At 50.4% G+C, this 27,547-nt stretch overlaps 2 protein-coding genes across 2 annotated transcripts in view; both read right to left on the bottom strand.

Annotated features, from left to right (window-relative positions):
• ttc27 (tetratricopeptide repeat domain 27) overlaps window positions 1-2,404 on the bottom strand; it is a 64,681-nt gene extending 62,277 nt beyond the window's left edge. Inside the window, exon 1 of the mRNA XM_047029534.1 lies at window positions 2,124-2,404. Coding sequence (XP_046885490.1) covers window positions 2,124-2,214 — 91 coding nt within the window. The 5' untranslated portion in view covers window positions 2,215-2,404. The remainder of the gene's footprint in view (window positions 1-2,123) is intronic.
• Window positions 2,405-6,346: 3,942 nt separating this feature from the next.
• birc6 (baculoviral IAP repeat containing 6) overlaps window positions 6,347-27,547 on the bottom strand; it is a 98,295-nt gene continuing 77,094 nt past the window's right edge. The window contains exons 68-75 of the mRNA XM_047028829.1: window positions 26,389-26,531; window positions 24,042-24,152; window positions 22,616-22,833; window positions 19,688-19,849; window positions 18,576-18,653; window positions 17,174-17,362; window positions 8,989-9,123; window positions 6,347-7,695 (exon numbers count right to left, since the gene is read on the bottom strand). Coding sequence (XP_046884785.1) covers window positions 7,516-7,695; window positions 8,989-9,123; window positions 17,174-17,362; window positions 18,576-18,653; window positions 19,688-19,849; window positions 22,616-22,833; window positions 24,042-24,152; window positions 26,389-26,531 — 1,216 coding nt within the window. The 3' untranslated portion in view covers window positions 6,347-7,515. The remainder of the gene's footprint in view (window positions 7,696-8,988; window positions 9,124-17,173; window positions 17,363-18,575; window positions 18,654-19,687; window positions 19,850-22,615; window positions 22,834-24,041; window positions 24,153-26,388; window positions 26,532-27,547) is intronic.

Raw genomic sequence — 27,547 nt, 5'->3', positions numbered from 1 at the left:
GAAGAGAAAGGACGGGGGGGGGGTGTAGCGTGTGATAAGAGTGGCAATATATTATGGAGCAGTCTCAGCCAATGAAGGCAAGTACAAGTGTAACCACATTTACTGTCAAACACACTTCCAAAAATACATATAAAAAGGAAGCTTATGGGTTTAGATGACAAGAGAGTGGGGCTGTTTGAGGATAGTTCCAAGGACTGTTCAGAGACAAAAATAACACTGCTTCCTCTGAAGACAAGCACCCCCCCCACACACACACACACACTCAAAATACATTTGCGTAAGACCTCACTGAATGTCTTTTATCATAAAAGTCATCAACAGTCAAAATACATTCTAGTTAAGCAGCAGCCTCCAAATGAACAAACAGCCCTTTCCCCTTTCCTAGAATGGAATGCAAGACTAGTGGCCTACTTGCATTATGAAAGTGTGCCATAATTCTACCTTAGAATGGACCCCCCCCCCCCCCCCCCCCCCGCGCTGCTGGGCTTTAATAAGTTATCGCAACACTGTCTGTAGGTCTGTACCCATCTAATGAAACCCACTGGCAGTAATAGCACAGAACCCTGGGGGGGAGAGAGAGAGAGAGATAGTACGAGTGAGAAAGTGAGATAGTATGAGTGAGAAAATGAAAGCCTAAGGTCGAGGGTAGCGGTAGCCTGTTAATAACATGTCAGCTACTCTTTAGCTTGGTTGAAAAACAGCAATTATGGAAAGCATGGTAGTGGATGCCCCTAAATTAAACTGTAATTCAAAAGAGCTTTGCAATTAGCAGTAATTAATGTAAGGCCATGCAAACAAATTGAAATTGGATTATTTGGCTGTGTGCCAAATAACAGAAGCAGGTTTAACAGTATTACATTCTGTATAGTGGGTGCAATAAGAGGATACTGTCAAACCGCCTCAAGCACACAGATCATTTACTCGCTATTCATATTTTTGGAACTTATTTATGGAAATAACTGGCAATCTATGCAGACAATAGACAGACTGTCTTCAACTAATGTCAAGAACAGCCCCCTGCTTCTGTCCTGGGAGATACCTAATTTCTGCGGAAGGATTCCTGCGCCGTCATATAGCTGCATTATATTTATCTGTACAGTTTAGAATGCAGACAACAGTCTAATCTTAATAAACAGGAATACACAACACGTGCAGTCCTTCAGTACTGTACTTTTCACTTGAACCAGCAAAATCTACGCCTTGGGTGTCTGGTGAATTGTCTTGACTGCGACAAATGTCACTTCACATACAAGTCAATGACTACAACGGGTTCCTACGACTTCCTATGTGCGTAAATCGCATACAATTTTTTGTTGTACAATGCGATACTATGCTCATCGTGAAAACTTGTCCCATTTATTTTAAACTTGTATGTAACGAATAATTATGATTAAGAAATACATCGTTGTACCAGCTCTTACGTAAGTAACATCATTGCATATCTAAAATTGCAGGCAACATTGGGATAGATGCGGGGCGCGCGGAGATGTCAAAGTGACAGTGTCAAGCATCCAGTCTTATCATGTCATCAACCACCTGTGAACGTCCAGCTGGTTTTAGTTTATATCTTAACGGCATGTGTAAGCTACTTTGACCAAGAGTCGTATCTGAGTATTAACTCTTCTTCTTAGCAAAGAGCCAGGGACCACCAACTCAGACTCTACCACTCCAATCCAGTGAAAACTTAACATCGATTTTGCCACACAACTACGCTGCAAAGAAACCTACTCGAGGATGATACTCCGCGTGCTGTATAGGTACTGTATGTAGCTAGCTAGCTTAGCAAGCTAAAGGGCTAATGGTTGACAGATTGCTTGGCACATAAAGGCATACAGAATGCCAAGTGACAGCATAATAAGCCAATAATATTGTAATGCAGAAGCACAAAATTGGTCGTAAAACCATTGTCAGCGTTCCTTCAGCGCGCCGGCTTTACATCAGCTTTGCGACGGGTGCCCGGTTAAGAACCGGTCAGAAGCTATGTTCACTTACAAGTTAAGATGCTGAAATGGGGCACATTTGATATAATTATTCTTATTACAGCACTAATACGTTCGTGTCATTACATACTATACATGAATAACACACACATCAAAACAATAACTGCGGAATTCCGTTCTCACCTGCAGAGCTGAAAATATTCTGCTTCCATTCCGCTGCCTCGCTTGCTGTCAGAAAACCTCGGAGCACGGGAATCTCTACGTCCCGCACCATCTTAAACGTCAAAAGCAAGTTTATTCTGATGACGTCTATTGCACTTTTTGACCAGAGTGAGAAGAAAACTGAATTTCCGATTTATATCTTTACTGTTATAATGACCGCGTTTATATTTCAATTGTAATAATTTGTTTATATCTGCCCATGTGCTGCAGGTAGCATCAGTGAGCAGCCATGACAGATTCGCATTGCATCATGGGAAAGGTAATCAGTAGGACGCTTTGGTCAGGGACCGTAGTCATTTTATGGTCGTGTTTGGTTGTTGACAGCAAAAATGACAAGATTATTACAGAGTGGAAAATATATAAACAACACTAATGCATTGAAAGTACGATCGTTTAGTTGCTAACCTGTTACTTTACTGGTGTTAGCTGCGTGCATAATCTAACACAATCAAAGGTCAAGTCTTTTTTTAAATACCAATTTACATGCCAGGCCTTCACTTAAAGTAGGCCTTTGTCGATACAAAAATATTTGTCACTAGTAAACTGCCAAACTCCACTGCAAGCCGTGAACGACAGCACGTGAGAACAACAGCACGTGAGAACTACTAGGGAAGCTGTTACATAAGGATAATATTATATTGTAGAACCCCATCTTTGACCTGTCTCTACTCTGTTAGTTATTTTAAGGAGTAAAAAACATTTTCAGATTTACTGATTCCTGTGATGTGAATACACTAAATGGCGGCCAACTGCCAGAAGATACTAGAGGTCTGAAAAAAAAGAAGAGAAACGTGAAAGCTTCAGGTCAGGGTAATGTGCATCATAATGACAAAAGGAATACACTCTGGCATCACCCCCCCCCCCCCATGTTTGTCATGGGATGAGAAAACATTAGTGATGATACATAACCCATAACAATGTTCCCACTCATTTAATTCGCATGGGAGAACTATGGTCATAAGTGTCCAGAGGTCCCCAGATAAAATAATCACCGTGAGCAGGATAAGTAATGTTGTGCTTGACAGTTTAATAAAAATGATCACACGCCTGACCTTTTCCCTGTCCAAACACATGCACACGTACGCAAGACACTCATACGAATACACAAACACCCAGTGGTTCAGCTCCAGTGAGAGAGAGTGGCGCTCCTGGAGATAGCGCTAGTGAGTAAGCCCAGAGTTTGACATGAGACAAAAACAACATCTAAATGATTCAGCGCCCCGGCAGTAGCATTGCACATTGATAGAGCTCTCGGCTGTTTTTCTCGATGCACGGAGGATTCTGTTAAAGGTCTGTCTTCCTCACACTCCTCTCCCCAACCAACCCAACTCTCCCTTCTTATCCCTATCCTCTTCGTGCATGACATTTAAGATGAGCACTTAAGCTTGTTATGAAAACCTTCACAGGCAAAGTAGAGGCTCTTAAAATGCTCACTATCTAGTCTTCATTGTGATCAGCCTTTTTATTTGATTTTTTTGTTTTGGCCATAGCTGTCTCATTCCTTGTATGCCCAACCTCAGATTAGTTTGGGATAAAACATCTGGAAAGACGACAACACGTTTGACCTTTTTGTCTCGGAACTTGCTGCAGATTGTGGAACCATTGACACATTTAACTTTTGTCTCAAGTGTTATTGCAATGGTCTGGAGAGCAGGTTATGTACTTCAGAACAACTAAAATACTATATTATTCCGTCAGACCTAAATAACTTGTTGTCACAGTATTTGTTTGGACCAGGATGAAGTTAGTTGGGGAGGAATGTCTCTGTGTTTAACTAGTGAGTCTTTCAAGGCTTGATCTTGGGTCCAGATTACACAAATGACACAGGGATGTATACTGTTCTCCCCATAGCTGAACAGACTATCGCTGAACTGCTAGTTGCTTTTACTGTTTTGCAGAAATCCCTCATGGAGTTAAAACTGGTGTCAAATGCTGATAACCAAAATACTCTTCTCCAGACTGCCAAAGATGGCAGTGGAGAAGCTTATCAAGATGCTGATCAAAACCAAGCAGCAGAAGACACATTGTTCAGAATCAGTGTTTGACTGTGTGGACCCCCTCTATGATGCTTCCAATACATACTTAAGCCACTCAATGCAGTCTACTTTGTAACACGTGATCTTTTTAGTGCACATCACTGTACTATAACCTAGGCTGGAGCCAACTCTAAGCACCAAGATTGATTTATCGTGCGATCATCAGGCTACTGTATATTGCTTCTTCAATAGTCAACTTCCCTTTAGACATTTCATTAAAACACTTTTGAACTTTATACACTCATCATACTAGGACTCAGGTCTGCCCTCAAAGTATAACACATTTTATGTCATTTTGCTACACCTTCCCAATGCATCAAGGTCTATTAAACAAGACGCTTGATTGCCATTGGTCCAATTGAAGGAAAATTGAGTTATATTCAGATGCTCGTATTGTTCTGTTAGATATTTATTCTTACTTTACTATTTAAATTTTACGTGATTTTTACAACTTTTGTATGCAGTTCTCCCTTGCAAGCAAGATGTATTTTTCTCAATGAGATATCCTATTTAAAGGTTCAATTTAAACAAATGTTTAGAAGTAAACAAGAGACCCCCACACAATGCACAAGGTGAACAAAAGCTCTTTCACACTATGATTTACTCTCCCCAGACACCAGTGTCTAATTTACAGAGCTGTCAAGGACACACCGTTGTCTGATGAGAACTGTATATTTTTCAAGACTTGCTTTTCAAGGGTTGGAAACAAAAGATTTGCTGTTCAAAGACAGCACTGACACCAACAGTATTGCAAAGGCAGTTTGAAGCCTTGGCTGTCAAATTTAGCATCCATACTCCATCAAGCAGGTGAGCACACACTTTCCACAACACACAGCTTCCTCAATACTCAGGACACTGTTCTTGCATTGATTTCTTGAACAGTGTGAAGAGAAATCTTTTTTTTGAAACGCCCAGACGCCGCCGTTTTTTGTTGTCGTTTTTTTTTTACGGCTCCACGAAACTAAACAAAAGCAGGTAACGTCTGTACTTGGGGAGATGATTGCAGAGAGGAGAATGTTGACTTACATTGTTGCCGTCTGAATTATTTGTGCTGGAAGTGGAGTACCAGGGCTGCCTGCAGTACTTTTTGAAATGGCCATGAAACATTGCCTTGGTCCAGCAGGACAGAGCTATTCCACCACCCAATCTTTCTTTGACAAAGTTTGAACACTCAAAGCTGAGTAGAGAATGTTGTTCAGCAACACGCTCTTAACTCTTGAGATGGGGGAGGTTTACAGCCAGTATGAGATATGTAGTCATAACATGAGCTTAAGACATGGCAAAACAAAAATCGTTCTCGAGGTTCGAGCATCATGACGGTGTTAGCCTTATTTTAATACAACTACCCACCAACTTTTGACAGTAAACTCAGTCCGGCATATGACTAGACTTGGAATCATTGCTTTAGAACCCTGAGTTGTGAGACAACCAGCGGTGGGTGAACGTAGCTTCTCATACAGCTTCGACTGTAAACTTGTCGTGACATGTACATAACCCCTGCTGACGCGAGCCCATAGGGCTCTGTCACATACACGGTGTTTAACTTTTACATGCTATGCTTTACACATTTCTACATGCATTTTCCAGTAGCTTTTTTCTATTTTGCTTTGGAGTTCTAAAGTGTAGGGGAATAAATAATAAATCACACGAGCACATCAAGCAAGCTTTTTTTGCCATCGTCTCTTCTACATCATAATCCATGTATGTAGTGGCAAAACAGGCTGTATAAGAATTTCTGAAGGCTTTTCGTAAGGCAATACCTCACCTTTGCAGGACATAGACAGTTCTGAGCTCTGTAGACAGTTGTCGTGTAGGTTTTTTCCCTGTATCAAGGATAATACTTTCTTAGAAACTGGACTGCCGTTTTTGGAGAAAGGATGCAAATATCAAATCTCCTAAACAATTAAATCCCAGCAGATATTTTTGTTCAAAAATCCAAGTTCCGTCTTCAGTAACTTCAGTTCAGTCTACTGATATGAAGCCCATGTGAATGAGACCCATTGCTGAAACCCCCCAGACCTTAAGTGTGGTACCCAGTCTCGAGGATTGGTAGTATGTTTTTGCTGCTCTCATTTCTTATTTAGATAAGAGGGTCAAGTCCAAGTACTGTTTAAAACCCCCGAAAAAAAAGCATTCGCACAATCAATCCACATTTTCAAGCTCCATTTAATGTCCTACCAAAAGGAGTATGTGGCTGTACTGGGAGTAAAATAGAAAGTGCATTTTCTTTCACTTGGAATCAACATAATATAAAAAAAAAAAAATGATCAAAGCAGTTCTTATTTTCTTTTGCAAGGAGCTGAGTAGTTAAATTGTAGAAATAAACTATTAGATTTTTTTCGTGGTATGATGTAGATCAAAGGCACATCACAGCTTTGTATATCACCGGGATTGTTGCACACGCACAGGTAAACACACATACACATGCACAAGCCTTCATACACGTTCATCTCCCAACTGCATCTTACATACAAACTCTTGTGATCTACAAATTTGTATCAATTTATATATCCGGGCAAAGTAAAACAGGTTGCATTTATTAAACTTGCATTCAGAATTAGTGAGGCAGAAAAAAAACATATTCATAGCATTTCAGAACAACCTGTAAAAGGGATAACATCATAGCAGTTAAGAATGTCCATTTCAGCCTTTATTGAAGTTTACAGTTTCCTGTAGAAATCAAATAAGCGATGTCAATGGGAAACCAGAATATCTCAAATTCAGGAAAGTGTATGTGTGTGTCCTTATGTCTCGTATTTTAAATAGTATTCTTAAAGAATGACCAATATATTCTTGGTTACAACTGTCCTTGCGCTAACAGTCCAAAAAAGAAAACAAAAAGAAAAAAGAAAACAAAAGAAAAAGGAAAGGAAATTAACATTCAGTAAACATTCTTCTCTAAAGGTAGTTCCCTTATATATTCTGTGATTTCCTCTGTCATTATGTATACATAAACAAGTTTAATAACATACCAATCAGTGGTTATTTCACAATTGGAAAAAAAGCACAAAAGTTTACACTCTTTTACAGGTAAATAAAAGATCATTTCGTTTTTGTTGACTGTTTCCTTAAGGGCATAGCATAGTTCGGAGTTTTTGTCTTATTTTTGTCGTTTTGTAAGCGGTTTCTTATTGTCGCATTTTCCCGGTCCTCTCTTTTTCAGCTATTACATAATTAGATTCTTACATACAAATATTGACAAAATGGTGGCTTGTGCTTCAAAGCCGTCAAGTCTATTCAATAACAATAGTAATAGTCGTGGGGAGGAGTGGCCACTGCTAAAAGGGGCGGGACAGGTGCTGAGGGGGGGGCGGGGCTCATAGCTGGCCCTCGCTGCAGTGGCCTTCCTGGCTGCCGCTTGGCTTCTCCGCGTCCTGATTGGGCTGCTCCTTGACCATGAGGGCGGTGGTCTTCTCTGAGAATTCCTCGGCGTCGGGCTCCAGGCCCTCTGGGCAGGGCAGCTTGAGGAGTTCCTCTCGGAGCTGGGCCGTGTGACGCTGAGAGGGCAGAGACAGGGGCCACAGATGAGTTCAAAGGTACAGCTGCGATGCATGTAAATGGTTAGATGGACAGTTGACTGAACAAATGCTAGTCAGGTGGCAGAGCGGTTGGGGAATTGGGCTGGTAATCCAAAGGTTGCTGGTTCGAGCCAAATGACGTTGTGTCCTTGGGCAAGGCACTTCACCCTACTTGCCTCAGGGGAATGTCCCTGTACTTACTGTAAGTCGCTCTGGATAAGAGCGTCTGCTAAATGACTAAATGTAAATGTAGTCCTGTTCGAAGGAGCAGGGGAAAGAAACAAAGAAATACACAAATGAAACTACAGGTGGACACTGAGGAATAACTGAGCCGATGGGTGGTATCTGCGCAAGGGATGAGAACACGTAGGCAAAACTACGCACCACCGGAGATGAAGGATCACATTACCTTTCTTTAAACGATGCCCTTAAACACCCAGCAAAGGGTAAAACATAATCATTTACAACAGCAACAAAAAGGCCAGGACAGCCAAAATGAACACAAATGTGAACCCAAGACTAGCACAGTCAATTGGTGGCCAAGGTGACGGTGAGGAATAGGCACTAAAACCACCCTGAACATCCAGGGGGGGACATGTTTGCTGACACGCCATGATTCACGGACCTGATAACCAGTCCAATCTCCCACCCCTGCTCTGAACAACACCCGGGCTCCTGCGACCACCACAGCACAATGCCTGAGATGTAGGCTCTCTGTGCAGTCGTTATCAGTGTGGCAGGGATTATTTACTGTAGATATTAATTGTGGTGGTTGTTCACTGCCAGAGAGAACAGCTACCAGTGGGACAGTGTATGTGTGGTGTGTTATCAGCTTCTGCACGGCTGGCTCAGTCGGTCTCGGGAGTGTGTGAGAAAGAGGGGAGCCGTCTGGGAGTGATGAATCAGGACCTGTCGAGGCCCAGCGGAAACACCCGGAATGTTGTCCTCTGACTATTCACACTTCATTAACACAACATGGACTGGTACCAAAGCTGTGTGTGTGTGTGTGTGTACAGTATGTGCCTGTTAAAAAGTGTGATGTCGGTGGTACAATTTGCCGTCTGGTGAAGTAAAACCCTGACGATATTCTCTGAGGGGTTGGTTACTGGTGCGAACCAACTGTGAAGCCCTTTGGACCAATAGGCTTACACAAACAAACAAACAAACAAACAGGGCTTTACAAATAAAAATGAGAGTTGGTGTCTATTTCAGATTTACCCAGGGAGTGGCCGGGATAAGCAAAGCGAACGGACGCGAGGTGTGCGTGGTTACCTTGAGAGCTGCAGCGTGGTGGGACATGGTGCGGCCCACCCTCTTGTCGGTGCTGTACTGCTGGATGTCAGCGATCCACTCCTCACACTGCCCCATGATCTCCGCCCGCTTCAGGTAGAAGTGCTTGTGGATCACCTGGAAAGAGCATGGCAAGGTCAGAACGGCTCCCGCGAGACAGGTCCGAAACCGACGACGACAAGCACATGCAAACGCCTCGCCGGCTCCATCTGCCATGTTGAAAGGTCACCTCTGGCTCCACCATCAGACATGCACGGCGTGAGTCACAGGCCTCCGTGGCCAGTAGGTACCATTAGCGGCATATTCAAGGATGATGAATTGATGCCTTTCATTCCCCGCAACTCCGCCTCAAACCACGTCTTTCAATTCGGAGTATCGTGACTAAACCACAGTTCCAACCCCAGAGGTTCACGCCATGTTAGGTATGAGAAAACTGTATACATATTGTAAAAAAAAATGAAGAAAAATAATGTCTGTACACACCCCAACTAAAATACCACTAAATGAATGCTGGCTCCCTCACTGTGTTCTTTCAGGTAGATTTACGATCGGGTAGGGGACCTCGATTCTCCTACCATTCCCTCCGAGTAACTTTGGGGAAGCTACAGAAGCGGGTTGTGAGGAAACTTTTCAAGTCGTCCTCCGTGCTGCCAGGCAGCAGGGGAGGCACCGGGGGGGGCTGGCTCAGGCTGGGAGAAGGAGCAGAAGCTGTGCAGACGGGCTGCTTTGAAGTGGGGGAGCCGAAATAAATAGAAATCCTCCTACTGGAGGAGTTGGAACAGAGGCTGAGCTTCAACCGCGTTCCCCCCCCCCCCCTCGGCTGTCTGTTGTCTAGAGAGGGCGGTTGTCAAGCGAGCTTGAGATTGCGTCGATGGGCACATGGTGCTGTACTGTAGACCGACGGGGCTTGCTTTCTGATCTACAGTCTTTGTTTCATCCGATAGCTTGTGTGTGTGTTGGAGAGAGAGAAAGAGAGAGAGGTCGGAAGAGCAAAATATAAATAAAAATACAGAACTAGATGGTGTGTAGTCTGTAGGTGTGAGAGAGTGAAAGTGTGTATGAGTGTGCGTGTGCGTGCACGCTCGATCGACCAGCCTGTGTGCAGTTGATCCTGCTTCTCTGGAAGACGTTGTGACTGAGGGCTGGGTGGACTTGGCTACGTCAACGCAACCAGAGGACCATAGGTGGACGCATATCCAGAAAAATGACTCGATACCAATTGAATTTAATCAAACTAATGTTGCAATTGAAACCGCCAAAGGCATACATCACAGAAACGAAAAAGCGATACGATGGGAAAGGGAGAGGTGTGGAATTAGAAACAGCTCTCTACCGGGAGTCACTTTAGATCACATTAAAGATTACCTTCAGTATTAAACTGTAACTACCCAGACAGTTTTAATTACTTGGGGGGGGAGGGGGGGGGGGGGAGTGTCAAATGAAATAAAAGCAGAGTTGGCTAGCTTCTGTATCTCTCTGCCTAGTTCTCCCCAGAGTTTATTACTGGGGAGGTGCATTTATGAGCCTGGCTCGGACGTCACAACAGGCCTTGTTCTGTGATCCACACACACACACACACACACACACACACACACACACACACACACACACACACACACACACACAATGGGTTCCGTCAATCTGACAATCAACCCCTCTAGCCCACCCCCACCCCTACTTAAACCCCCACTCCTCCCTTCCCCCTCCTAGCAACAGTCGCCAGGGCGGGCGGACTGGGATGATGCGGTAACTGTTCATCACGTCCCCTTTTCCCTGGCAGCTACTGTGTGGAGGAGGAGTTCCCATCCGGACTGCTGCCCTGCTATCAGGCAGGACCTGGAGACTCTGGAGACGAGAGGCAAAGAAGATGACAGCTCCTCAACTCGACCTCTTCCATCCCTCCTTTCACTCTCCTCCTCTCACATCTCCGTTCCTCTCTTCCCTACCTCTCATCCTTCCCCCGTCCCCTTTCAAACCATCTCTCTCTCTCTCTCCCCATCTAGCACCTCTTCCCCCCCTTCCTTCCTTCAGTCTCTCCTGCTTTAGTTACTTCTAACGAGTTCTTCGATGCCGCCGCCGCCACCCCCCCCCCACCCCCGCTGATTGCCGGGGAAACGCTTCAAGGTCACGCTGCCGTCCGACGTAAACGAGAGCGATCGCTCATGTCGCCCCCCCCCCCGTGTGGCTGTTCACAAACAAACCGCCTTCCGTGCACCAACTGTACTCTACCCAGGCTGGACGCGGAGCCACGGAGGGGGAGGATGCGTGTGCAGAGATCCCAGTGTGTTCAGGGGGCTGGGAGACATGAGCGTTCCACCTCCTCCCAGTTTCTGAACATGTACCGCGCATGCTCATCAGAGTGGGGGAAGGGGGGCGGCGGGAATCTGACGAGTGACCTTTAAAACTGTCCAATGACACGCACACAAACACACAGAAACATGCACATACCGATACATGCTTAGATACACGCGATACACGGTCTGGTGAGTCCATGCCCCCGTTGCAGTATGAACTAAGTGACCTTTTTAGGCTATGCTGTCCACTCATGAATCCAGCAGGCAAGGGGAGTGTATATGTCATAGGTAAGAATGAATCATGTCAGGGATATTTAAGAAGTTTCTGTCCCCCCCCACCTTCCTCCCGTTTGTCCTCTTCCCGGTGACCGTGACCGCTTCGACGTGACCGTGACCGGAAACGCTCAGGTCTTAGACTAAACCGTAAATATCCCCCACTGGCTGTCTGGGTGTGGGGCTGGTGGACTGGAGATTCTCCAGCTCACCCAGAGCACGTGCAGACAGATTCCCCATCTACAGAGAGGATATCTGTCCTCTCAGATGACGGACAAAAAGCTCCACGGGTTCACGAGTGAGTCGAGGCTCGTTCTTCCCATACTTTCCGCCGCCGATCTAACCCTGACTGGATAACAGGTAATAGCTTGGAAGAAAGACAAATGTGCTTCCATCCCTCCCAAGAGCTTTGGGCCTGCGGTAGCTCTACTGAACGGCTGGGCTAATAATAAACGGTATCGCGACAGGGATAACTTGCGTACACGTTACCAAATGAGACGTACACGGATGATAACGCAATTGTCCCCCCTCGGTGCTAACATTTTGCTCATCCCGCAGTGGCTCACGGCTAATTAGCCATTTGAGCTGTGAACACCTTTTACAAGCGCATTAGCAACCTGCAGAACAATGTATTCGGAAGGGAGATCGAGGCTGCTGGATAAGCCGGCGACGGAGGAGTGAGTGATGGAGACGCGAGCTACAGCGCAGGCAGTCCATCGCCCGGGCCTCAGCTCGCTCACGTCAGGAAATGAGATCCGGTGAGGATTTGAAGGGCTTGCCGTGCTTTTAAGTGACTTGTTCAGAGCCTGGTTGATGCGTTCTGACACTAGCTTCCGCGAGAGCGAGTCTGTGGTTGTGTAGAGAGAGAGAGAGAGATAGAGAGAGGGAAGGTAGGGTTTGCTTCCCCAGCTGGGCACAGGCGGCACCAGCAGATGGCAAGACTTGGCCTCTGGACGGCGGTCTGTGAGGCAGGGAGGAACAAGCCGGCTTCATTCGCACTGACCTCGACACAACAGGCCCAGCATCCAGTGGTGTCTGAGACAGCGATGGAGTGTTTTCGTGTGCGTGGGGAGGCGTGGTTGGTTATACATTGAAGGTATAATGTGTGCGTGTGTGTGTTGGCGAGACTGAGAGACATTGAATGCCAGCATCCTCAATCATTGTTATGGACATCTCGCATGGTTTTTCCTCTCACCAGTGCAAGATGTTCCCAATGCCCCGCCCCCCTTCCCCCCGCACCTCGTTCTCATCCGTCACCGAGCTATCTGTGACTAAAAAAGTGACATTCTAAAGCCCCCATCCGATGTCTCTATGACACCCTTAACTCATCGGCAGAGGCAAGTGCCGGCTGCCACAGAGCTGCCTGTGTGTGCGTGAGAGAGAAAGAGAGGGGAGACTGAGGATATGAGTGTGAGCAAGAGTGGAAGAGGGGAAGAGATAGGAGATAAAAAGGAGATGGAGAGAGGGGGGGTGGTGTTTGCTGGGAGTGATCAATTTCCTTGCCAGCGTAGCCATGGCAACCACATCGCTGCTCCGCTCTTGGCTCTTCCCTACCTCCGTGTTCAGCTGTGCGTGTGTGTGCGCGAGTGAGGGTGTGTGGGGGTGTGTGTGCGGGTAAATGGGTGTGTGTGTGTGTGTGTGAGAGAGAAGCAGATACAAGCAGAAAGCTCTCTCAGTCACGAGAACCAGGGGCTGGATCTTTCCCCAAACCCTCTCTCCCCCTAGCGAACTGCACCGTGGCAACAAGCCCCCCCCCCCCCCCCCCCCCAGCTGGTGTAGCATTAACCAGGTTGGGTTAAGCAGGTTTCACAAACCATGGCCTGGCTGGGTCCCACTGGGCGAAGGTGTCTCACTAAAACCCATCAATAATGCACCATAATGGAGTGTCCTCAACACAATGACTCGTTTCCTTTGACTGCGTGAGCAAGCCACATTCGCTGCGTGCTGCAGGCGTGTGCGTGCGTGTGGTCCCGCTCGTCCCTGAATCATCGTCATGTTTACACGGCAAAGGAACCCAGGAGCACGTAAGGTGGCGGGTCCCTGAGATCATGAACCCACAGTCCCCCCCCCCCCCCCCCCACACACACACACACACGTTCAAGGCCAAATGGGCTAAACACAAGGATGAGCCCGCTTTCTTGGACCCCAGTGCCTGCCTCCCATTATTGCTGTTGTCATTTATCCATTGACAAGGCCAGTTTGTCAGGTAGATAGATCTGTGCGAGTGACCCTCACCCCCGTGTGGAATGAACCATTAGGAGGAGGATGGGGGGTGGCCGCGCTTCCGGGGGAATGACAGTACTAACAGATTATGAGGCGGTCGCTGAGAATGTCAGCCACTAATGGGCCATTCACACTTCGACAGGCTAAACACTCTCGTTCTCCCTATGCTCTGACAGTATCTCTCTCTCTCTCCCTCTCTCTCACACACTCTCTCACACACACACACAGAGGCGCAGAAACGAAATGATCTTTATTTCAACAAGCAACCTGTTGTCCCTAATTCCACCTGACAATCCGGCTGGTGCATAATGCAGGCTTGCTTCCGAATCTTTGTTTCCAGGCTACAAATCGGAAGCGGAAAGTTTGGATTCTCACACACGACGACGACACGAGGGGACGCAAATAGATCCGTTTGCAGAGTCAGAGAGAGGTTTTCGAGTTCAACTCAAACAGACGTCTCTGCTCTGGGCATAGCCTCCTCCAAACCGGGATGAAAGTCACAGTACCCCCTTGTTTGTGTGTGCGGGGGGGCGTGCCTGTTTGAGCACGCGGGCCCCTCACGGAGACGTGGCGTTAAGGTGTGCGAGCGCCTCTTCCACCTAGTTCTACCTGGATGTGGATGCCGGCTGTGTCTCTGCCTTTGGCTCAGGGACTTAAGAGGCCAGACGCAGAGTGGATTGTGTCTAATTGAATTTCAGATGGTGGGGGTGGGGTATGTGGGGGTGAGGGGGGCTTTTGCCTCGCTGGCGCGCTCCCTTCTTCAGGAGCTGTTACCCAGACCTGCCGTCTCCCCCCTGTGCTCCCTGGCTCTTATCCACGGCCAGTTTTACTGCACAGAACACCGGCATGGTTTTTATTACCCATGCTGCTGTTTGGAGCGGGTTACTTTCACCCCCAGACCACAGCAGACACACCGATGAGGCCCTCTCTCTGCACAGCATGGAAGTCTACTAGGAGCGGTGGGGTGGTGTGGCTAAGGCTGTCCATTTGTGTGTGTGTGTGTGTGTGTGGGGGGGGGGGGGTCACGGGTATGCCTCTGTTCTTGAGATTCATAAATGGACTGTAGAAAATTACAAACCAAAACAAAACAAACAGGAGCATGCTTGCTCTGTGTAGCTCAAACACCAACCTGACTAGAAATGGACGTGTGTTTTTCTAACCCTCTCTAACCCATCCTGGAAGTATCCCCAAGCTTTTCTTCATTTCTCCCAAGTCATCCCCCAGAGATCAGGTTTCTCTGTTTGGTGGGAAGTCCAAGTGAAGTCATGTATAATAGATGCTGTTTGATATGAGGGTCATGAGGGTGTGAGGGAGGACGCGTGTGTGTGTGCGCGTGCGCCGGAGGGGACGAGCCAGCCATCGCTCGGTCGAGTTCACTTTCTGAGCGAGGCGGGAAGAGAACATACTCAGTTCTCTTCGTCCCTCACTTCCTTCGCCATTCTTCTCCTCTTTTTACACCCTCCCTCTCTCTCTCTCTCTCCGGCGTCAGGTCTATCCAGTTGATGTCTCGGTGTGCGAAAACATTAGTCGAGAGGAATTGCGGGGCGAGAACGAATAAGTGACAGGAAGATTAACAGAGAGAAAAAGAAAGGGAGAGAAAGATGGAGAGAGAGAGAGAGAGAGTGATGGAGAGAGAGAGAGGGATGGAAAGAGAGAGAGAGAGCGATGGAGAGAGAGAGAGAGGGAAAGAGAGCGATGGAGGCAGGAAAATGCATTACTGTCTGGCAGAGGCCGAGGTGGGCTTGGCAGCACAGCGAGCATCTGGGATCCTAACTGAATTCTGTGTTTTCATCCAGGGCTAACATTCCCTCAATCCAATATTGTAATCAATGCTGACTTTTTGAGGTATACACGCACAGGCACTCACACACAGATTAAAGTGCAGTAAATGACAAAGACAAGTCAGTGACCGGTGGTGGTACAGAGGAGCACTGGCCGACTGGTTGCCTTTCAAATGATACGACGCGGACATAAAGCGCGTGCACCTGTAACGGCGCAGAGAGAGAGACTGAGTGTGCGAGCTACGTGATGGACACAGGCCACGTAGGAGCCAGACTGGAGCTGTGTTCATCAGGATGCCCTCTCCTCCTCCTCCTCCTCTACACCCTCCTCCTCCTCTCCTCCTCCTCTACTCTTCCTCTTCTCCTCCTCCTCCCCTCTCCTCCTCCTCCCCTCTCCTCCTCCCCTCTCCTCCTCCTCCTCTACACCCTCCTCTCCTCCTCCTCCTCCTCTCCTCCTCCTCTCCTCCTCCTCTCCTCCTCCCTCCTCTCAGACACCTGAGCTGGACCTCCACCTCTGGGGTCAGGTCAGTCTTCGCTTTCTCGACTTGAGCCAAATCGACAAACCCCCCCCCCGGTGAGTCATTCTTTCTGGAGCTTCCCTTATCATCCTCCTCTCACATCCCCCCCCCCTTCTCTTCCTCTACCGAGCGGGGTCAATTACCACCCCCACCCGCCCCCGCTGAGCTGCTAGCTCAAGCCTGTGTCAAGGACGGGAGGAAATACTAAAATAAAATAAAAAGATGCGGGGGCAGGGGGAGAGATGGATGGATAGATAAAGGGAGAGTAGAGCGAGGGAGGGAGGGAGCGAGACATGAAGAGAGACCCACCAAAATGAGGACATCATCTACCTGAGGGACTGAGAAGGCTAATGTCCGTTCGGCTGCTGAGCCCCCCCCCCCCCCCCCCCCCCCCCCCCCTCGGGAGCAGACACATCCTTTCTAATCAATCTGCGGGAGCAGAGGCTGGGGCTGCATCGGACTGTGTTGGAGGAGGGGGTGCAGAATGTTCCGGACTGTTTAAAGGAGGATTCTTAGGAAGGGAGCCAGGCTCACATCAACTCTTACTAACCTCCTCTTTGAAGTAGAGAAGACCGAGGGCAGGAGTCTGGAGGGGTATTTGAGGATATCTGCCACCTGCACCACACTGCTAAGGGTTGGGGGGATTCTGGAGGTTCTCAACAAGCCTCAAAGACGGCGGTTAAAACGACGTTCCCCAGAAGAGCGGAGGTTAGGATGAAGGGCGGTGGTAGGGGCAGGAGGAATGTTCCGGGGTTTGGAGCCAGAGGCTGTGGCAGCTCTCGCCTCCTGGAGGAAGGAGGTGAGAGCTGTGCGCAGTGCTAGCCCTCTCTCTTTGGGAGATTTGGGGGTGTTGGTGGTGGGGAGGGAGTGGGTGGATGAAGGGTTTAAAGGAGAGTAAGGGATTCTGGTGATATCGGGTGTGTTTCTACTTTTACGGCAGATTCAGAGGTTAGAGCACTGTTGGCAAGAGAGGATAAAGTAGAAGGTTTAGGGCGAGAGGGGGGGGGGGGGAGGGGGATGTTGAGCGCAGTGGGAGCAGGTGAGGTCAAAAGGGCGGGGGTCTCTCTCTCTCTCTCACCTCTTTGAAGCAGGGTGAGGGGTTGCGCATCTGCTCCAGCATGGCCCACTTGACCGAGGCCTGCCTGATGTTGCCGTCGTACTCGCGGGAACTCTGCGTGCCGCTGGGGGTGCCGCGCGAGCGCTCGTAGCCCGGCTCGTTGAAGTAGGGCTCGGCCACGAGGATCAAGGACTGGACCGACACCAGCACCTGGAGGAGGGAGGGAGGGAAGAGAGGGCAGGATTAGGGAAACGTGTGCGTGCCAGGAGAAGGGAAAACCGCCACGGAGGCGGGAGGGACCGAGGGAGGGAGAGCGGCGAGCCCTCCAGCCAGGCAGCAGAGCCTCACAGGACGCCGCCGAAAAAAGGGATCTTCAACCCCACCACCACAAAAAAAAAAAAAATTCAAGCATCACCTCATCGCGGTATATCATGAAATTCAATTAGAAAAAAAAATCCTCTAATGTGTAATTAAATTGTCGTTCAAGATTTAATGAATGCCCCGGGCCTGTCTTAAAGAGAAGGGGTAAACGTCTTTATGGCTAAGGCCCAGTCCCAGCGCCTAGGGTGCTGGATGGGAGGGTTGACCTGTCAGATAACCAGCCTGGTACCCGTGTCAAAGAGCAGGGGCAGCCACCTCACCAAGACATGGCATAAGTGACTCGCTTTGAAGGGACCTTCGCATGGGCCCTGACATCGACCCAGATCCCCCCCCCCTCCCCCTCGCAGCCCGGCTGAACCTAGATGGGATATCCAATATCAACCCTGTCTGATGACCACTTGATTCCAGCCCCGCCCCCACATCCTCCCCTCTGGTTTTGCACTATCGATCCGGCGAACTGACGGGAATGATAATCGATGGAAACATCTCTATGAACTCTTCAACCCCATGAAGGAGGAAATTATAGAGAACTAGCGAGCGCGAGAGAGAGAGAGAGAGAGCAAGAGAGAGAGCGCGAGGAACGACGAGGGAGCATATTGCTTGCTTGTTGCCTGGATCAATAAGACATGGAGAATGACTTGCTGCGTGGTGCGTACACAGGCCCGGTGAACGGCAGCGTGTCCCCCATGTGCTTTCGCCCGAGTGATGAGTGTGTGTGTGTGTGTGTGTGTGTGCCTGCGCGCGCGCTCGTACACACCTACCGAGGGAGTGTCGGCGTGTCGCCTGGGGTTACGGAATGGTCAGAAGTAAAGGCGAAAGTTTGCCCAACACACAAGAGTCCAACGGATGAGCTTTCAAGGAGCCGTCAAAAACAGTCAAACTAATAATACCAAAGTCCCTCGAGGTCAGGTTTAGACAGGGTAATAACCTACTATCACTATTGACACAGTGCTCAGGGCTGCGATAAGCCAATCTCATTATGGAAGTGAAGGAGTGTGTGCGTGTGCCTGATTAAGAGTGTGTGTGTGTGCGTGCATCTCACCTGTAAGAAGCTAGAGGTATGTGGGTTCCACTTCTCCTCGGGTCTCCCGTGCCAGGTGTTGAGGATGCTTAAACACACCTTAGACAGACAGACAGACAGACAGAGACACAGACAGACAGACAGACAGAGACACAGACAGACAGACAGACAGACAGACAGACAGACAGACAGACAGACAGACAGACAGACAGACAGAGACACAGACAGACAGAGACACAGACAGACAGAGACACAGATAGACAGACACACAGACAGACAGACACACAGACAGAGACACAGACAGAGACAGACAGCGTCAGACCACAGTGTGCCTCACCCCGAGATCAAGTCAGAAGAGGAGGACGACCAGTAAACATCCCTAGGCGGGGGGTCAAAGGTGGCCTCTATCTTTGGCTCTCGCTCTTTCGTCCCCACCTCGCTATCCCACCCATCCCTCCCCCCCCCCCCCCCCCCCCCGCCCCTCCATCGCCACTGAACTACCTTTCCCTCTTCTCCATCGTCCTATCCATCTCTCGACCAATCCATCCATCCCTCCACCCCCCCTCCCCTCGGTAGTGAGCGGTGGGGCGGGGGCAGTCGCCGTGGCCGCCACCGGGCGCCTGCAGCTGTCTGCCTCCATTATGAAAATAGATGTGGACTGTCAGCGGCCCTCCTAATGAGTGGGAGCCGATGTGACAGGCTCCAGCACCTTAACGGCTCCTTGCCACCGAGAGTGGGGGAGGGGGGGGGGGGGGGGTGAGAGGAAAGGGAAGGAGATGGGCTGGACGACTGGAGGGCAGGAGGCAGAAGAGGGAAGCTAGGAGTGAGGGGGAGGGGCATGCCAAGACGACCGGAATGAGGGAAGGACAGGAAAGGAGGGGAAGATATGAGGCGGGGGGGGGGGGGGGGGGGGGGGGGGGGGGGGGGGCAGACGGTCGCCAAATGGAGGTCTCCAGTGTCTGAGCTGACCGTCTCCCCTCTCACTTCACCCTGGTGGTACAGTCGGACCGCGACAGCAAACCTCATCCAGTCCCCGACAAAAAATCAGTCAAATCGATCAGACCTCTAATTCACAGACTCGCAGACTAGTCTGCCTCTTTTGGTTGGCCCCTTTGTCCCTGATTGGGTCTCACCTTGCCGTCGTTGTAGAGGTTGGGGTTGAAGCGCACGCTGTGGCCCCCGGTGGTCTCCAGGTTGACTAGGGGCGGGGAGTTGGGGTAGTCCTGGGGGAAGTACACGTCAAACTCAAAGCAGCCGTTGGCGTAGGGCGTGTCTGCCGGGCCCGTGATGAGGACCTGGCACAAGGCAGAGGGGAAGAGGGGCCATTAAAGTTGGGGTTGGGGGGGCACTGTGTGACCTGTGAATGGGAATGCAGGGGTTAATGCCAATGGCCGGGTTTCCCAGATTCGTTAAGACGCTTTTAACTCTGAGAGCGTCTTAGGAACGTTCTAGAGCGCTCTTAGAACGTTCCTAAGACGCTCTTAGCGTTTAGAGCTTCTTATCGAATCTGGGAAACCCGGCTGATGTCTGCTCTCAGCTGCCCATGAGGCGAACTAAAGTCACTAACTTGTGGGGTTAAGTAGGTCAAATGCCAGACATATAGAGAAAATACAGAGACTGCTGTGCTCCTGAGGTCTGTTTCGATGGACAACACTTTTCCACGCTCGCAAAAAGACAGCAAAAACGAAAGAAGTGCCTTTCTGCTTTACACCCTCATAGCTGTCAGAGAAATCCAATTAATTCCCACGCTACATGAGATTACCTCATTGATCACGAAAGGTATAAAGAGCTGGAAAACAAAAAGAAAGTTCTCTCTGTCAAGCGCTTAGGAGAGAGCAATCTCAGGAAAAAAAAAGGAAGCTGAAGTCTCCCTGTGTATCAGTGACTGTCATCGATGCTTGGGAGACCTTTCAGGTGGGGAGGAAGTGGAGGAGGAAGTGGAGGAGGATGAGGAAGCAGACTTCCTCTCCCCTTCACAACCCATCTCTATCCCTCTCTCTCCCACTCTTTAGCGATTTTCCGCATTAGCCGGCTTGCGGTCTAGTGTATGTGAGAGAGAGATTGTGTGTGCGTGTGTGAGAGAGATTGTGTGTGCGTGTGTGCAGGAGAGAGTGTGTGTGTGAGATTGCGTGTGTGCAGGAGGAGGCGGTGGGGTCCTGACGAGCGCTCTGTTCATCTCAAATGAAAGCCAGCTCTAACCCCAGATCCTTAAAGTGCATCTGATGCTCACGACTTCAGAGGAACCGAGGAGTGGACTTCCTGCCAGGTTTGTTTTTCTGTTTGCTAGCGTGTCGAGAGTGCCTGTTTGTGTGTGTGTGTGTGTATGGGGGGGGGGAGGAGGCAAGAAAGAACAAAGGAAATGAAAGAGGCCTGGGGACAGAGACTGGTGAACGTCAGCAGACGAGGCGTCTGTAATGGGAGATTCGGACGTAGATATCAGATTGGAGGTTTAAGAGGAGAGAGAGGTAGGAGAGGGGGAGAGGAGAGGTGGAACAGGCAACGCTGCCAAGGCACGTAACCTGGAGAGAGCCTGGAGAGAGCCTGGCCGATCGCAAATGTGGAGAGAAAACCAGCAGACAAAGGGAGGGGAGGAGGGAGAAGGGAGGGGGGAGTGGTTGGTCACGGTAAACAGACCGAACCAGACAGAGTATGGGAACAGGGGAGGTAGCAGACCACACGGATGGCAGATTCTGCAGCAAAGCCACGCGTAGCATTGAGAGGACAAGCGGCGAGGGAGAGTGTCTGTGTGCACATGCACGAGCTGACTGGTGCCCTGAACCTGGGGGAGAGGGGATAGGATGGAGGGGGGGTGGGGGGGGGGGGTCTCATGGGTCTGGTGGGAAGCCTGTTTTGACCTAAACATGCAACAGTGTCTCTCTGAGGTCAAGTGTTCAGAAGAGGTAAAGCTTTCCTGCTCATTGCCTTTAGGATAGTACAGAGCCAGCTTCCTGGTAGAGATGGCTGAAGACCCAGACTGATGCACTAGGAGGTTAGCGGGCTGGGGGAAGGGGGGACAGGAAGGGGGGCTTCAAGCGGGTCACCCAATGTACCAAACCCAGAGTCAGTCAGTGACCTTTCCCTGTTTCTCTTCATGGAGAGACTTTAGTGATCTTTTCCAGGCAACGGAATCAAACGTTTCGCTTTTGACATTTACCGGGAGAGGTCTTTGTCATACCTGTAAAAAAGAATAAACAAAAACGCACAAGGGCGCTTTCTGTTAAATGTCACTGGTCCGTGATACTCATTCTCTGAGCGAGTGTGGGCATGCTGAATGGCAGTGAGCAGTCTCGTGAAGTGCCCAGAAAATGCCCTCACTCTCCACCAAGCTGAGGGAACTCCTCACCGCTGGGCTGACATGATTCTCTCGCTGCGGGGGCCCTCGTTCTGTTGAACTGGAACGGTGAGCCGACAGCGAGGGCACTTTTACAAGCACCTTGATGGAGAAGCACGCCCGTCGCGGGTTAGCCCGGCTTTCCCTGAGGCTGTGGGTGTCAGGAACTAATCGGGGAGAGGCGATAACCCAGCCTCGTGAGAGAGCATGAATATCACTGAACAGAAATCCCGTTTGAACACAGGGCTCTGCTGGATTATGACAGACGGGCTTCACGTGACCATGGGGTACTGTATAATGGTCCCGATGAGAAGCGAATATGTGAACTGGGTCTTAAGAGAGTGGGAAGGTGAATCACATGGGCTTGTTACTACTATGGTGTCAATTTGGAACTTGTGAATACAGGAAGAGAGTTTGTAAAAAATTATTATAAAAAAAATAATCTTCCCAGTGAATTGTACTGTCGTAATGGACTGGGAAGAATACTCGCGTTCATGTCAGATCAGGTGGTGTAAAAATGTTTTAAAAGGTAGTTAAAAGAAGTAACTAAAAATGAACCTTTTTTATATATACTTTTTTTTATAAGAGATGACATATTTCGGTTGCATAATTGGTAGCATTGAAAGCAGGCTGAATGAATCAATCACCGAAACCTCCCCCCCTGCCCTCCCCTCCCCTCCCCTCCCCGGGTCTAAGAGAACAGTCCCTCCTAAAGCGAGGCCCCATCTACCTTCATGATGTCGAGGCGCTCCTCGTCGCAGCGGACGAACACGCTGGAGGAGGCGGACAGTGGCAGCGAGGTGGACAGCGTGACGGCCTCCTGCGCTAGGCGGCGGGCGCGCGCCGCGCTGTTGGCGTCGTTGGCGTTCTTCACCTGAGACATGTAGTGGTAGTTGACCTTGAACACCAGCTTGCCGTCCTCGTCCTCCGACACCATCTCGAACGTGTCTGTCCCGGGGAGAGGGAGGGAGCGAGGGAGAGGGACAGAGAGGGAGAGAGAGCGGGATAGGGAGGGAGGGAGACGGACAGAGAGGGAGAGAGGGAGGGAGTGAGAGAGAGAGCGGGATAGGGAGGGAGGGAGACGGACAGAGAGGGAGAGAGAGGGAGAGAGAGAGGGAGGGAGTGAGAGAGAGAGCGGGATAGGGAGGGAGGGAGACGGACAGTGAGGGAGAGAGGGAGGGAGTGAGAGAGAGAGCGGGATAGGGAGGGAGGGAGACGGACAGAGAGGGAGAGAGAGGGAGAGAGAGAGGGAGGGAGTGAGAGAGAGAGCGGGATAGGGAGGGAGGGAGACGGACAGAGAGGGAGAGAGGGAGGGAGTGAGAGAGAGAGCGGGATAGGGAGGGAGGGAGACGGACAGTGAGGGAGAGAGGGAGGGAGTGAGAGAGAGGGACGGAGAGAGAGGGAGGCCCAAAATATGTCAGTCTACCTGGTTGACTCGGATCGCGCGCTACAGCAACCATTTAGGTACACAGCTCATAAAAACCTGTATTTTATACGGAAGAAAATGAATCGGAACAACGTCCATTACCACGAGAGGACCCAAAACACAGACGAATAATGGCAATAGCTGCAGGAGGCTGTGAATCGGTGATAATGTAAGAAGGTTAACAGGCTATCCACGTCGGGAGATTAAACCAACCTGTCATCGTCGTAGCGGAGAGCGCTACCCTTGCCGGTGGCTGCTTGAAACTACAAGGTCTCTTTTAATGGTATTGAACACACACACACTGTGCCCCGGTTACTGTTGGCCGCGAGTTTGAGATAAGCCCCGTCGTCCTATTTACTTACACTCCGGAAAGGGCCTCTCATGCTTTGTGTGTATGAGAGAGGCATCGCTCTGAATCTATATTGACTAATAATGCAGGCCCTATCTTCCACTTCTTGAATCATGGTGCTCACCGGGGGGAACTCGCTCTCGTAATCCAGAAAACCTCTTCCAACCCCCACTTTAAGAACTGGGAAGCATTAGGGACGACAAAAAACCCCGCTTGCGTTCACGTCACCGCTGGTTACAACGAACGTCGAGACGACACTCGCTGAAATCTATTACAAATCCCCCCCCAGGGTTGGGGGGCAGACGGGAGGAGGTGTGGAGGGAGAGACGCGCTCCGAGGGGACACCCTGGACGGATCCCCGAGGCCGTTGGGAGCACTCACCAAACTGGAGCTTCTTCATGGCGGCCACAAACTTGTCCTCCAGCGAGCGCAGGACGGACGAGGGCTTGGCCCGCGTGGACACCTTCTTGGACGACTCGGCCAGCTTCCTCTCTGATGGAGGGGAGGAGAGGGAGAGGGGGGAGAGAGAGAGAGAGAGAGAGAGAGAGAGAGAGGGAAGTGGGAGGGAGGGAGAGAGTAGGGAAAAGGAGAGTCGACATGTGAGCAAGGAGGGGATTAAAGGGCGTCAAAGTCATCTGGTTGTGAGCGCTGGGCTGACGGCTGGCCGGCCGGCCTGCCTGCCACCAGGGCCGTTTGTCACTACTCTCATTTCAGCAGGCCACTGGGCCGGCCCCACGAGCTTCATATTAAACCTGGCCGCCACACACACACACACACCACCCTTTCTACAGTCAGGTTGTTCGGTCGAAGGGACGTCAAGAATTCTTGTTCGTAAATATTACAATCATATGAATTCTGAGTCTCTCCCCCGTCTGCCTGTCGACGCCGCCTCACTGCACAAAAGCCAAAACCCATTAATTTGATCAGCTAATGAGAAGTGCCATCGTTAGGGGATTCACCCCCTCTCTCCCCCCCCCTCCCTCTTCCCTACCTCCGCGCCCCCCAGTCCCTTCAAATCCCCCCCCCCCCCCCGTTCTTTATCGACAGCACAAAACGGCGTACGAGACGAATGATAGTGGCACGCGCGCGCGGCAATCAAAACCCCCTCTCCCTCACCCCCCGCTCCCCCCCATCCCCGATAAAACACGGGGCTCGGAGGGAGAGGACGGATAATGCATCAACATCATTAACGATCTATATATAGCACATTTATGGTACAACGACGGCTTGGCTCCCCACCCGGCCCCCCCCCCCCCTCCGCACGTTACCTGGGAGAGCTGTACTTAGCATTAAACTACTGGTGCGTTTAACGGCCTCCATTACAGCGGGAATTCAGCCGCTATCGGTCCTTTCCATTTCTATCGCCTTCCTCTTAGCACGTCAGCAATGCGTGTGTGTGTGTGTGTGGTTGGTGGAGGGGGAACATTCCAGGATTCGATACACGCCATTGTCGGAACACCCATAGTGTCCCCCCCCTGCCCCCCCCCCCCCCCCCCCCCCCAACCCCCTCCTTAGCCAGCCCCTAAAGACTAAGTACTAATTAAACAATTACATATCCGTTGGAGCTAACGAAGCAACACAAACACACGCACGCACGCACGCTTCCTTTGAGGGGGTGCTGGTTTCCATGGCCGTTACGGTATGGATTTCCTTATGTAAAGTGACAAGAGACATTGATCTTCATCTATGTTCCACCCCCAATCGCTGCCCCCCTCCCCCCCACTCCCCTTCCTCAGTGATCATTTGAGACAGCCATCGATGGGGAGGAGACGGGGGAGAGGTAGATGAATAATGTGAAACACATCGTAGCTAAAGGGATGGGGGGGGGGGAGGGGGGGGAGTCAGAGTGGGGTGTGTGTGTGTGGGAATGTGACGGTCAATTCGGACACGGAGACACGAGTCGATGGCCACCGCTTTCTTTGACCCAGGTGAGTGATGGAGCCCCCCCCGGTCCTCCCTACGAGGCTCTGGGGAGAACTGGGTGCCTCTTCTCTGGCCGTGTGGGGGCGAAGGCCAGCGGCCATTTTGCGGAGGGGGGGGACGCGATAAAAACAACTGCTCCTCACAGGAGACCATCCATCAGGGCGGTGATGAATCGGGGGACCCTTTTAAGGGACAGACGTGACCCAGCGTCGGTTTGCCCTGTCACTCGAGGGGGATGAAGGGGGTGATGGAGATAACGTTCCGGGGGTTCAAAACAGGTCGTTATCCTCCGTGAATAAGACCGAGAGGAGAGGGCGGCCGTCGATCACGTCCCGAGGAATTTCGTCGGGCGGAACGGGCTAAACTTAGGAGACCTATTTTCTTGCCCTTGTCCTAGGAACGGCGGGACGGAGAGACAAAGGGGGGGGGGGGGGGGGGGGGGGGGGAGAAATATGGAGGCAGACAGGCAAATTGGGACCTGCTGAAATGATTCAGACGAACATCGGCGAGGGAGGCAGACTCATCTTGGTAGAGGGCCAAATACTGGGGAGACCAAGGAGAAAGACATCCACTGGGTGAAGTGGAGCTTTCCAAAACGGACACTAACGCCGTCTGGCTGCGCGTCACTTTAAGTAGTAGCCAAAGTAGTTGGGACAGGACCAACAGTGTAATTGTGTCCTCCGTTTGGCCTTGGTCGGACAAAAAATGGGGGCGTTTGTGTGACAGGTGTTAGTGTGTGTGTTAGTGTGTGTGTTAGTGTGTGTGTGTTAGTGTGTGTGTGTGTGTTAGTGTGTGTGTGTCGTACCCTGGTTGGCCTGCCGGAGGCTGGTGGTGGCTGCGTAGACGATCTCCGCCGTCCTCTGGATGTCTGGGACCAGCAGGGTCAGGCCCTCGGGCTCTGGGTCTGAGGGGTCCGTCTTCACCACTTTACTCTTGTCTTTCTTCGACCTGGGAGGGACAGAGACAACCGTGCCATTAGGGCAACGGACAAAGCGAATCAACGAAAGAAGAAGAGTTGAACTTTTTTGGGGGGGGGGATTGGGTATTGGGCGGTTGTGATCTGACGCAGCCAATCTCCCTCCACATCGACTTGACATGCGAGTGAAATATTGATGTCTTTTCGATCCATTTTTCATGGCCAGTAACGCCCACAGATGTTGGAGGGCAAAGCGTCAAAGCCAGGTAGAAAGGCAGGAGTCTGACCCCGTGTTCGACCGGTGAAGGAAGGGGGCGGGGCTTTCACAGCCTCCCGCCACCCAGGAGCCATGCATTATTCAGGAAGCTTATTGTACGGCCGTCCGGCATAAATAACTGAACTAGTGCCTGAGGATAAACCTTGAGTCCGCTCCAAAAAGAGTTTTCAGAGGGTCTAACAAAATAAAACAAAACAAAACAAAAACATCTACTTTTGCATGGGGTTTCAGGTCGCGTGAGGGGAGCAGCAGAAAGGTGGTCAGGGAAGGCAGGCGGAGCGACGCCCAGGCCATCTTCAACGCAGGTTAGGTAGAGATGATGTGACCTCGGAGAAACAGGCTAGTGAGGGGTGGGATGGAGGGAGGGAGGGCGGCATGGTCAGTGACCTTCTGTGAGGTTGAACACAGACCAGCTCGTCCACGCACTGACACACCAGGCTGGTGGAACTTTTGGAATGCAGTGTGTGAAGTCCACATTTTCCTGTGACTGGCTGGCTGGCTAGCAGGGGCTCATTAGATAGTGTGTTTGTGGCTGTGTGTGTGTGGTTGGGGGGGGTGTGTGTGTGTGTGCTTGCAAAGGTGTCTGGTTGTCTGAGCCCACAGGTACAGAGGCTGGTTATCACCCGGGGTTGAGCTGCTATCGCAATACTAGAGCTGCTGTTCCTTCATGCAAGCCAAACCTCCATCTCCCCTAGTGGCAACTATAAGGCTGATACGCTGGAACCGGAACAGACTGGAAATAACTGGTGGGGGAAATAATGGAACGGACCA

Source organism: Hypomesus transpacificus, chromosome 11 (genome assembly GCF_021917145.1).
Source record: "Hypomesus transpacificus isolate Combined female chromosome 11, fHypTra1, whole genome shotgun sequence".
Lineage (NCBI taxonomy): Eukaryota > Metazoa > Chordata > Actinopteri > Osmeriformes > Osmeridae > Hypomesus > Hypomesus transpacificus.
The sequence above is the reverse complement of the archived record's forward strand: the minus strand, read 5'-3'. Positions and strand labels throughout refer to the sequence as shown.